This window comes from Oryx dammah, unplaced genomic scaffold (assembly GCF_014754425.2).
Source record: "Oryx dammah isolate SB20612 unplaced genomic scaffold, SCBI_Odam_1.1 HiC_scaffold_11, whole genome shotgun sequence".
NCBI classification, from domain to species: domain Eukaryota; kingdom Metazoa; phylum Chordata; class Mammalia; order Artiodactyla; family Bovidae; genus Oryx; species Oryx dammah.
This window is the reverse complement of record NW_024070195.1, coordinates 47,507,842-47,519,152: the sequence shown is the minus strand read 5'-3', so window position 1 is coordinate 47,519,152 and position 11,311 is coordinate 47,507,842. Positions and strand designations below refer to the sequence as shown.

General features: G+C 43.4%; 1 protein-coding gene across 8 annotated transcripts in view; it reads right to left on the bottom strand.

The window, feature by feature from the left end:
• ZNF451 (zinc finger protein 451) overlaps nucleotides 1-11,311 on the bottom strand; it is a 130,936-nt gene that overhangs the window by 101,102 nt on the left and 18,523 nt on the right. For 3 of the 8 annotated variants that reach the window (XM_040249215.1, XM_040249220.1, XM_040249222.1), the window contains exons 1-2: nucleotides 761-980; nucleotides 293-376 (exon numbers count right to left, since the gene is read on the bottom strand). The exons of 4 other annotated variants lie outside the window; for them this stretch is intronic. In XM_040249215.1, coding sequence (XP_040105149.1) covers nucleotides 293-376; nucleotides 761-781 — 105 coding nt within the window. In that variant the 5' untranslated portion in view covers nucleotides 782-980. Of the gene's footprint in view, nucleotides 1-292; nucleotides 377-760; nucleotides 981-11,311 lie in introns of those variants that run through there. One more of the 8 variants, XM_040249217.1, reaches the window with a different exon arrangement.

Genomic DNA, 11,311 nt, shown 5'->3' with positions numbered 1-11,311 from the left:
CTGCTTCACGGTGTCCACTCTGATACCCGCTCCTGTGCCCTGCTTCATGGTGTCCACTCTGATACCCGCTCCTATGCCCTGCTCCACGGTGTCCACTCTGATACCCACTCCTATGCCCTGCTCCACGGTGTCCACTCTGATATCTACTCCTGTGCCCTGCTCCACACTGTCCAGTCGGGATGAGACGTCCACACGTTTGCTGGACGATGAGTGACCAGGCCAGGGAAATCACATCGCGGCTTGTCCCGCACAATCTCTGACTCGGAAAAACCCAAATACCGCTGCTACTTACACTCACAAACTGGATGTCATCTTCGTTTTCCTCCACGGTTGACTCGGACGCCTCGGGCTCAGCTGGAGGGACACATTCTATTATCTATAAAGTAAGCCAAAACACGGTTATCCAGACCGCCACGGCTCGCAGGAGGCGATTTTTCCAAAGGGAATGAAAAGGCAGAGCTCTCGAGGAGACCGCCCGGAGCCGCAGCCCCCGCGACCCGCCGGAGAACAGCGCTGGCGCTGGGACCGCAGGCCCTCGCCGGCCCCTTCTCCCGAGGAAGGAAGCCTGCCCGCGGGGCCAACGGGCCTCGGAACCCGCGCAGCGCCCAGGCCAGCCCCGGCCCCGGGGCCGGGCGGCCATTGTTGCCCCCGGCCCACGCCCCTTGGCCCCCAGGCTTCGGACCGAGGGTCATCTGACGGCCCCCGGGCCCAGTCCGCACCCGCTGAGGCCGCAGCACACCCGGCCCAGCCCGCGACTCACCTCAGACCCTGGGTCTCCCATCTCCGCGACCGCCCGCCTGCCGGCACCCACGCTGCGGTCTCCGCGGCCGCCTCCCCCGCCTGGCCGGCCGTCAGCCCCGCGCCGCCGTGACCCGCTCCCGCGTGACCGCTGAGCCGCCGACTACGCCGCCGGGCCGCCGACGCCGCGGGCGTAAAGAGATGCACGCCGCTTCCCGGGAAGAGCAGCCCACTAGGCCCGCGACGCCCAGCCTCCCTCGCGCCGCCCTGGCTTCCAGCCCCCGGCGCAAAGACCGCTGGGAACTGTAGTTCGGGCCAACTTCCCCCGCCGCAAGGGCTGCTGGGAACTGTAGTTCCTCCCACAGAGAAACCTCCCGAAGAGGCAATGGAACAGCGCGGGGAAAAGACCCTAACCCTTGGAGGGGAAAAGATCCCTCGGCTCTCCTTGATGCTGACGTCACTGCCGCTCGCCGGGCGGAGGACTGGCTGCGTCCTGTTTCCCAGGGAAGGAGAGGGAGGAGGATGGAAAGGAGGGCGTAGGCGTGGGTTCTGTACCGTTGTGGAAGCGAAGCTCACTGATAAGTCTTAACCTTCAAGGCTGAGTGTTAACGCAGCACTAATTCATCAGTGCTTTTTTCTTCAACGGGTCGGAAATCTGGCTGTTTAGCCGAAGACTAAGATCAGAATAGAAATCTGAAGGAGCCTTACCCTGCTCACCTGTTCACCATGTCAGCCACCACTCAGAGCCTATATTGACGCACCTGAGGAGGAAGGCTAGGGTTGACCTGAAGAAAACTGGCAAGGCTGGAGAACCCTGACTCAGTACGTCTAGGAGCCGAGGTCCGGCCAACTGTATCTTTGGGCCCTAGACCAGTGATACTATATCGAACTTTTAAAGATGTTCTCAGGTAGTAGATTAGTGAAATAGAATAGTTGACTGTTTTCCAGTGTTCGCACTCAAAAAAACCTGTAAAATAGTCCACTTATGTTCAGATATGTGTTCTCATTTTCTTCACTTATAGCCTTACCAAAAAGACCCACTTGAAGGTTTTGAAACGAATTCAAGTCGGAAAATTCTTTTAAAATTTAGACGCCTTTGTTGCCTGTCTGCATGCATGCCCAACATCTGATTACCTGTTACTGGCAGTAATTATTGCTTAATTCTGTACTTCCCGCATTTCCACCATGACTTTATGAGTTCAGTTGCTTTTATACTTCGTAAGTTTGAGAATTTGTAGAGGCAAGTTGAAAATGAGAGATCTGCTTGCTGTGTTTCTCAAAAGTTGTATGTGAAGTAAATATTTCTAAAAGTTTTAAATGTCTACACAAAACTTAGAATTCTTCTAATGTGCTTCGGAGAGTTCAGTGGAAAATTTAACTGTAGGTAGGAGTTAATGGGTAAAATTTGGAAAATAAGAACCCAAGTATGAGCATAACTCTTCAATTCTTTTCATTGCAAGGATTTATCATGAGGACATAATTTAATCTGTAGGAAAACTGTCAGGCAAAATTTATTTACCACAAATTTGTAATAGCAGAAATCGGAAAACATCTAAATGTCTATTGACTGGGAATGGAATGGTTAAACTTTGGCATGTACTTGGCTCAGAAGTTAAAGAGCCTGCCTGCAATGCAGGATACCTGGGTTCCATCCCTGGGTTCTGAAGATCCCCAGGAGAAGGGAATGGCTACCCACCCCAGTATTCTTGTTTGGAGAATTCCAATGGATAGAAGAGCCTAGCTGGCTAAGTCAATGAGGTCACAAAGAGTCTGACAGAAGGAACTGAGCCACTAACAATTTCACTTTTACCAACATAAGAATGAGACAGGCTGGGACCCTTTGTTGCAGTGCTGCAGCGCTTGCAGCTCAACATGCTTCTCTTCCAGCAACAGAACACAAAAAAACTAAATGGGACTAAAAATGCAAGCATGGGTAGGGCAAATTCTGAACAAAAGAGACCAAGAAATTCAACTGTTACTTCTGAAGAGCCCAGAGCCAAAGCAGGATACTGTACATGCCCCCTGCACACAGTACCACTTGGGTGGGCAAACCACCTAAGCCACCTCTCCAGCCTGACCTCTGGACTCACCCCTACCCTTGAAACTGTACAAACCCCTGTGTCCTTGTCTTTTGAAGCAAAATGCTGACTCAAGAGTTAGTGATTAGGAAATGTGAAGATACAGAAACAAAGAATAGCTGTTGGGCTAAGGAACTGGTAACAATTTAGACTATAATTCTGCCACATAGCACAGTTACTGAACTCCCAGTTCCCTGAAGGATATAAAGACCTGATACATATTCCTAGATTGTTTTTACAGGAAGCAGCCTCCACCCCCAGATAAAAATTGCTGACCACAAGAACATAGATCCTGAACTGGTTGAAACAAAATTGGAGATGCTTGAAACTTTAGCTTGGTGCCAACCAATCCAAGAACTAGCCTTGAGCTGATCACTTCCTTCTCCTTAAACACTGAAACTTCTCACTACCTCTCCTGCAGTGGGGTGGGGGAAGGATGGTTCAACACAGTCTTGAGGGCCTTAGCTCACTGTAGCCCCTTTTGCCTGGCAAAGCAATAAAAGCTACTGCACCCAAAACTGTCTCTATGTTTCTCTCTGGCACCAGTGAACAGAGGCTGAGTTCTGGCAACAGAATTTTGGGGGCTCGTCTGGGATTGACTGGTGGGCAGGTGGCCCTGTGGGGCTGCTAGGCTTGACTGGACTGAGTTTTTCTCCAAGCCAGCCTCCTGGGGGTGGGGATGGGGGGGGGGACAGAGGGTGGTTGGGAGACTCCTCTGGAGGCCAAATGGCCAGGCATTCCCCCACCACAGGGCCATGTCCCAATCATATCCAGACTGCCATTTTGGTAGTTGGTGTATGGGGCAGGGATGGAAGATAGGAGAGAGGCTTCCCTAGCAGCTGCCAAAGCTACCTTTCCCTTGAGGACATCCTCCTCTCCTGCCCACAACAATCCTGACTTCCTGCTGAGAAAATATTCTGAGGAAGGAGAAAGTAGCGTTTTGGATGTCATGACACCTCTGGCAGCACTTTGGTAAGTCCTCCGGCATACACTCTGAGGCCACTTGACTTTGTCTGTTTGGCGAACCTTATGTTCCCTTTGGAGAATTTTTTTTTCATCCTGTTTGTAAGGTGCCACTTGGACTAAGGCCACAGGCTTAGGGGGACTTGGAAGCCAATTTAAGCCTTGGGCTATTTGAGTTTTGCTTTTTTTTTTTTGTTTTGTGGCTTCTGTTTGGCTGGCAAGGATTTGGTTTCCTTTGGTTTTGCCAGTGAGTATATAGTAATAATTTGACTCAACATGAGAAGTGCTCCCTGAATTTCATCTGACAGACCCCCTAGAAAATTTTTGCAGACTGGTCAACCAATAATTATAAACTTATAAATAAGGAAAATATAATTTAACATCATGTGGTCACAATATTCTTTAGGCTCCAGAAAAAATCAGTTGAAATGAAACTGTTTTGAAATTCCAAAACTTGTTCTTTTTGCATGTGTAGTTAGAGAAAGCTAGCTTGATACAATACATTTTTTTCAGAACACTAACTCTCAGAGAATAAAAACATTCTCAGAAGAAAACTTGAAGTTAACTCTTATCATGTCCTTGAAGTACAAATACAGACCAGTTTTCCTGGGACGTCAGCCTTGGGATACTTATTAGAACTTCAAGCCAAGGGGGAAAAACGATTTTAAATCAAATATGTAAATTTGACTATTCTGTTATTTATAAACTAATAAATTTAACTACAATGCCTGATAAAAATATTAAAAAATGAAATGAGATCTCTGTCTGGATATATGTATCTCTCAGTATGTTTCTTTGTCTTTGGATAATATTGCTGAGGTTAATGTGTAAATGAGCTCTACTTAATTGGCTTAAAGAAAAGTAAGTGCTTACAAATGAAACAAATCTAAATTTACCTACTTGTGTCTTCTTGAAAGAGAGAAACTAAGGATGCTTGCATTTATTAAACATGTCTTGTGCCACTTTGAGAAAAGAATTTATGCTTTTGGAAAATGCATGTTTTGGAGGTTACAGAACATGTTCTTAAGTTTGCTAATCAGAGAATGCCAATATGACAAACAGTTCACAATTGCTTTCTTCTTGTTTCTCACTAGAGAGAGGGTTTTTTTTTAAGTGTTAAAAATGACAACACATAATTAAAGCTACCAAAATGATAAGGGAAACATTTCAATATGTAAAGGAAGCAGGAAGTGAAGTGAAAGTCACTCAGTTGTGTCCGATTCTTTGAGACTGTATAGTCCATGGAATTCTCCAGGTTACTGGAGTGGGTAGCCTTTCCCTTCTCCAGGGGATCTTCCCGACCCAGGAATTGAACCTAGGTCTCCTGCATTTCAGGCGGATTCTTTACCAACTGAGCCATCAGGGAAGCCCATGGAAGCAGGCGACAGCTGCAAAAGAAGGTATGAGGAACAGAATTACATTTTAAGGGAAAAGGAAATAAATCTGACTTACAGGTGGCTGTTTCTGAATGGACAAATAAAATTAGGGATACAGAGAGTGATAAACAGTTTTGTGGAAAGTGGACCCCAAGAAAAGTATTTTGTACATGATACAAGTTTTCTTGAGACATTGAACCACCTTTGATAACAGACTGTAAGTTTCTTTACCTCTTAAGTGATCTTTTCTATATTTACCTTTGAAATCTTTTATTGTTACTTTGGCTGAATGAGTAACTACAGTTTCATAGTGACCTATGATCCTGTCTCACTGAATGTTCTAAACTCTATATTTTTTGATGAAACTTTCTAAGACCAAATTCTAATAAAGTTCGTTTGACCTCTAGCTAACTTTGGGATGCTTCAGGGGCATCCCAATGTGCTCACTCAGTCGTGTCTGACCCTTTGCAGCCCCATGAACTATAGCCAACCAAGTCCCTTTATCCATGGAATTTTCCCAGCGAGAATATTACAATGGGTTGCCACTCACTACCCCAGGCGATCTTTGACCCAGGGATTGAACTTGTGTCTTTTGCGTCTCCTGCATTGGCAGAACTGGCAGGCGGGTTCTTTACCACTAACACCACATGGGAAGGTCCTAGGCCTCTCAAAGATAGATATTAAACTAATTAGGTTCATTTGGTATGTTAAAAGGCTTCCCTGCTATCTCAGTTAGTAAAGAGTCCGCCTGTAATGCAGGAGACCCTGGTTCTATTCCTGGGTAGGGAAGATCCCCTAGAGAAGCGATAGGAAGGTACGTGGGAAGTGAAGTGAAGTCGCTCAGTTGTGTCCGACTCTTTGCGACCCCATGGACTGTAGCCTACCAGGCTCCTCCCTCCATGGGATTCTCCAGGCAAGAGTGCTGGAGTGGGTTGCCATTTCCTCCTCCAGGGGATCTTCCTGACCCAGGGGTCTAACCTGGGTCTCCCTCATTCCAGGCAGACGCTTTAACCTCTGCACCACCAGGGAAGCCCTAGGTGCATGGGAAGTACTGTCAGATAAGTAATGAATCTTCTCAGCTAACACTGTATGGTAGATGTTGCCAATAGAGATGATCAGAAATTGTACAGAATTCATAACATCTTCGGAGAAGGCAATGGCACCCCACTCCAGTACTCTTGCCTGGAAAATCCCATGGGCGGAGGAGCCTGGTAGGCTGCAGTCCATGGGTCGAGAAGAGTCGGGCAAGACTGAGCGACTTCACTTTCACTTTGCACTTTCCTGCATTGGAGAAGGAAATGGCAACCCACTCCAGTGTTCTTGCCTGGAGAATCCCAGGGACGGGGGAGCCTGGTGGGCTGCTGTCTATGGGACCGCACAGAGTCGGACACGACTGAAGCGATTTAGCAGCAGCAGCAGCATAAAGATTTGTATGTCCTGGTAAAATGTTTTTAGTCATAATTCTAGTTACTGTCTTAAAGTGTTACATGTCACAGCAGTAACCAAGTTACTTTTGTCAACTGCATTGTAGTCAGATTTTATGTATGTCTTTTTGTCATTATAGATAGCTATTGTTTCACTCTGATGCCTTAGAAAAATACTACCTCTTCAAGATTTATAGAAAGGACTTTCTAAGATTAAATTAAAATTAACTAGATAAACAAATTTTGTTATTAACAGTAAGCTAGTATCACATTGGAATTTGGTTTTCTCTGTTAAGAATACAAAATTTTCTCGGAATGTGACTTTTGATAACAGACTATGTAAATTTCTTTGCCTTTAAATGATCTATATTTTTAAAAAATATTTTGTTACTTTGATAAAGTAAATGAGTACCATTTCACAATGATTTATGAGTATTATGACACATATAAAGTTCATTCTGCTTCTACAATTAATGATGGTCAGACTTTTGCTATCCTGATGTCCTTAAAACATGACAACAGTCTACTCCTAAATCAGTAAATTTTAAATGAATAGACAATAGCTATAACTTAAAAAAAATTCAAGGCTTTGAGAAATCCAAGATGGTGGCTTAGCTTTTCCTGGCTCCCTAATAAACCTCAGTTTCTATTTGATGGATTAAAGCCTTCCCTGGCTACAGGGCTGATGCTTTCACAGTGAAAAGGAAAAGGTTACAAAATATGTTTCCCACCTGGAATATAGGTTCTACAATCCAGTGATCAAGACAACCACTTCACTGAACAAATCATACAAACATTAACAAAAACTTTACAAACCTCTTAAAATTATCACTGTCACTATCACCCTTAATCATGAGGCAAGGTTGACAAAACTAATAGGAAAAAAAACTGGACCAAATGGAACAAAGATTAACTATATGGGATTAAATGGACAGTTAAATATGATTATAATTTTTATGACTTGTCTAACATACTACTGGCTTCTAATCTTTGTTTTTCAGATGTTGAAAAGCCCTTTTCTACGAGCTACTTATGATTTACAACACTTTGGTAATGTACACCTCTGGGTAAAATTAAAATATTTTCCTTTTCTGTCTATCTGGTTCCTCCAGAAATTGGAGATTCTTGAGTTCTGAGCAAACTTATGAACCTAATGAAATGGATTGTCTCTTGACATGTGCAAGAATCTAGATATTCTGGATATCTAAAAAAGAGATATCACAGGCAAAATCTGAAGGCAAGCCATGGGCATGGCTTTCTTGGCCTTGAGAGGCCTTTTAAAAGTTTACTCTGAAGATCCTAATGAAAGGCTCCAGTGCAGTAGCCAACTTAGAAGAGCCCATATGAGCAATTGTATGAATAATCAGGCCACGTTTATTGAAACCAGACTTATTTTGAACAAATAAGCGTTAATTTGGCTGGATTTAGCAGAAAGGAGAAGGAAATGACAACTCACTTCAGTATTCTTGCCTGGAAGATCCCATGGACAGAGAAGCCTGGCAGGCTACAGTCCACAGGGTCACAAAGAGTTGGACACAATTGAGTGGCTTCACTTCAGTAGAAAGAATGATCTAGAGAGGAAAATTATGTCTCACTAGTATACCTTCATGGATATTAAAGTTTTCTATCTATTGAGACTTAGTATTTATTATCTATGTCCAAGATGGTTCCTTGGTGCTCTGTTACATTATATAACGCTTAGTTGAATTAGCAGAAAAATATTCTAAGCTTTTCTAAATGTGATCATAATAATCTATATTTGAATAAAGATCAGATGTCGTGTGAACTACAACTAAGAGATTATACACACTGAAAAAGACAACATTTAAAGGATGGTCTCCAAACTAGATAAAAGAACGTATATCAAGTACTCTTAACTAGCACATGTGCAACAAAGCTGGAGGGATCTGACTCTTGAATTCACATTTCCCATTCTAAGAAGGGCCTCTGCACTGGACTCTCTAGACAACAACAGAATACAGGCATGAAATACTGAGAAAGTCAATTCCTAGGCAGGTTGATAAGAAGTCCAGGGGTCCCCAAGGAGAGAGGGATTTGGGATTCTCAAGGAGAAGACAGGGGTCTGGAATTCTCAAGGAGGATGAAAGGACAAATGTCTTGTTTTTTCTTTTTCTCTCTACATTCCTTAATCTTAGCCATATGAAACAGTTTTTTTCTTTACACTTGGAACTGATGTCTACACAACAAACAACTCAGTTTAAACTCTGTACTAGGGATTATATAAAAACAATGTATCCTGCCTGAGCACAGTTTCTCCTTCCTGAAAACCTTCTAACTAATCCTGGTATCTCAGAATGTATATTATGGGAGTAGGTCTGGTTCAGTTCAGTTCAGTTCAGTCGATCAGTCGTGTGTGACTCTTTGCAGTCCCATGGACTGCAGCACACTAGGCCTCCCCGTCCATCACCAACTCCCAGAGATTATGCAAACCCATGTCCATTGAGTCCATGATGCCATCCAACCATCTCATCCTCTGTTGTCCCCTTCTGCTCCCACCTTCAATCTTTGCCAGCATCAGGGTCTTTTTCAAATGAGTCAGTTCCTTGCATCAGGTGGCCAAAGTATTGGAGTTTCAGCTTCAGCATCAGTCCTTCCAATGAATATTTAGGACTGATTTCCTATAGGATGTATTGGTTGGATCTCCTTGTTGTCCAAGGAAATCTCAAGAGTCTTCTCCAACAGCACAGTTCAAAAGCATCGATTTTTTGGCACTAAGCTTTCTTTATACTCCAACTCTCACATCCATACATGACTACTGGAAAAACTATAGCTTTGTCTAGATGGAACTTTGTTGCTAAAGTAATGTTTCTGCTTTTTAATAAGCTGTTTAGGTTGGTCATAGTTTTTCTTCCAAGGGGCAAATGTCTTTTAATTTCATGGCTGCAGTCCCCATCTGCAGTGATTTTGGAGCCCAAGAAAAAAAAGTCTGTTACTTTCCACTGTTTCCCCATATATTTGCCATAAAGTAATGGGACAGGATGCCATGATCTTAGTCTTCTGAATGTTGAGTTAAGTCAACTTTTTAACTCTCCTCTTTCACTTTCATCAAGAGGCTCTTTAGTTCTTCTTTGCTTTCTGCCATAAGAGTGGTGTCATCTCAATATCTGAGGTTACTGATATTTCTCCCAGCAATCTTGATTCCAGCTTGTGCTTCATCTAGCCCGGTATTTCGCATTATGTACTCTGCATATAAGTTAAATAAGCAGGGTGACAATATACAGCCTTGAAGTACTCCTTTCCCGATTTGAAACCAGTCTATTGTTTCAAGTCCAGTTCTAACTGTTGCTTCCTGACCTGCACACAGATTTCTCAGGAGGCAGGTCAGGTGATCTGGTATTCCCATCTCTTCAAGAATTTTCCAGTTTGTCGTGATCCACACAAAGGCATTGGCATAGTCAACAGAGCAGAAGCAGATGTTTTTCTGGAACTCTCTTGCTTTTTCCATGATCCAGTAGATGTTGGCAATTTGATCTCTGGTTCCTCTGCCTTTTCTAAATCCAGCTTAAACATCTGGAAGTTCATAGTTCACATACTGTTGAAGCGTGGCTTGGAGAATTTTGAGTATTACTTTACTACTATGTGAGATGAGTTCAATTGTGCACTAGTTTGAACATTATTGGCATTGCCTTTCTTTGGGATTGGAACGAAAACTGACCTTTTCCAGTCCTGTGGCCACTGCTGAGTTTTCCTAATTTCTGGCATATTGAATGCAGCACTTTAACAGCATCATCCCTTAGGATTTGAAATAGCTCAACTGGAATTCCATCACCTTTCTAGCTTTGTTCGGAGTGATGCTTTCTAAGGCCCACTTGACTTCACATTCCAGGATGTCTGGCTCTAGGTGAGTGATCACACCATCGTGATTATCTGGGTTGTGAAGATCTTTTTTTGTATAGTTCTTCTGTTTATTCTTGCTACCTCTTCTCAGTATTTTCTACTTCTGTTAGGTCCATACCATTTCTGTCCTTTATTGTGCCCATCTTTGCATGAAATGTTCCCTTGTATCTCTAATTGTCTTGAAGAGACCTCTAGTCTTTCCCATCCTGTTGTTTTCCTCTATTTTTTTTTTTGCATTTATCACTGAAGAAAGCTTTCTTATCTCTGCTTGCTATTCTTTAGAACTCTAAAGTCAAATGGGTATGTTTTTTCTTTTCTCCTTTGCCTTTCGCTTCTCTTCTTTTCTCAGTCATTTGTAAGGCCACCTCAGACAACCATTATGCTGTTTTGCATTTCTTTTTCTTGGGGATGGTCTTGGTCCCTGCCTCCTACAATGTCACGAACCTCTATCCATAGTTCTTCAGGCACTCTATCAGATCTAATCCCTTGAATCTACTTGTCATATCCACTGTATAATTGTAAGGGATTTGATATAGGCCATACCTGAATGGCCTAGTGGTTTTCCCTACTTTCTTCAGTTTAAGTCTGAATTTGGCAATAAGGAGTTCATGATCTGAGCCAGTCAGCTCCAGGTCTTGTTTTTGCTGACCATATAGAACTTCTCTATCTATGGCTGCAAAGAATATAATCAATCTGATTTCAGTATTTACCATCTGCTGATGTCCATGTGTAGAGTCTTCTCTTGTGTTGTTGGAAGAGGGTGTTTGCTATGACCAGTGTGTTCTCTTGGCAAAACTCTGTTAGCCTTTGCCTTGCTTCATTTTGTACTCCAAGGCCAAATTTGTCTGCTACTCCAGGTATTTCTTGACTTCCT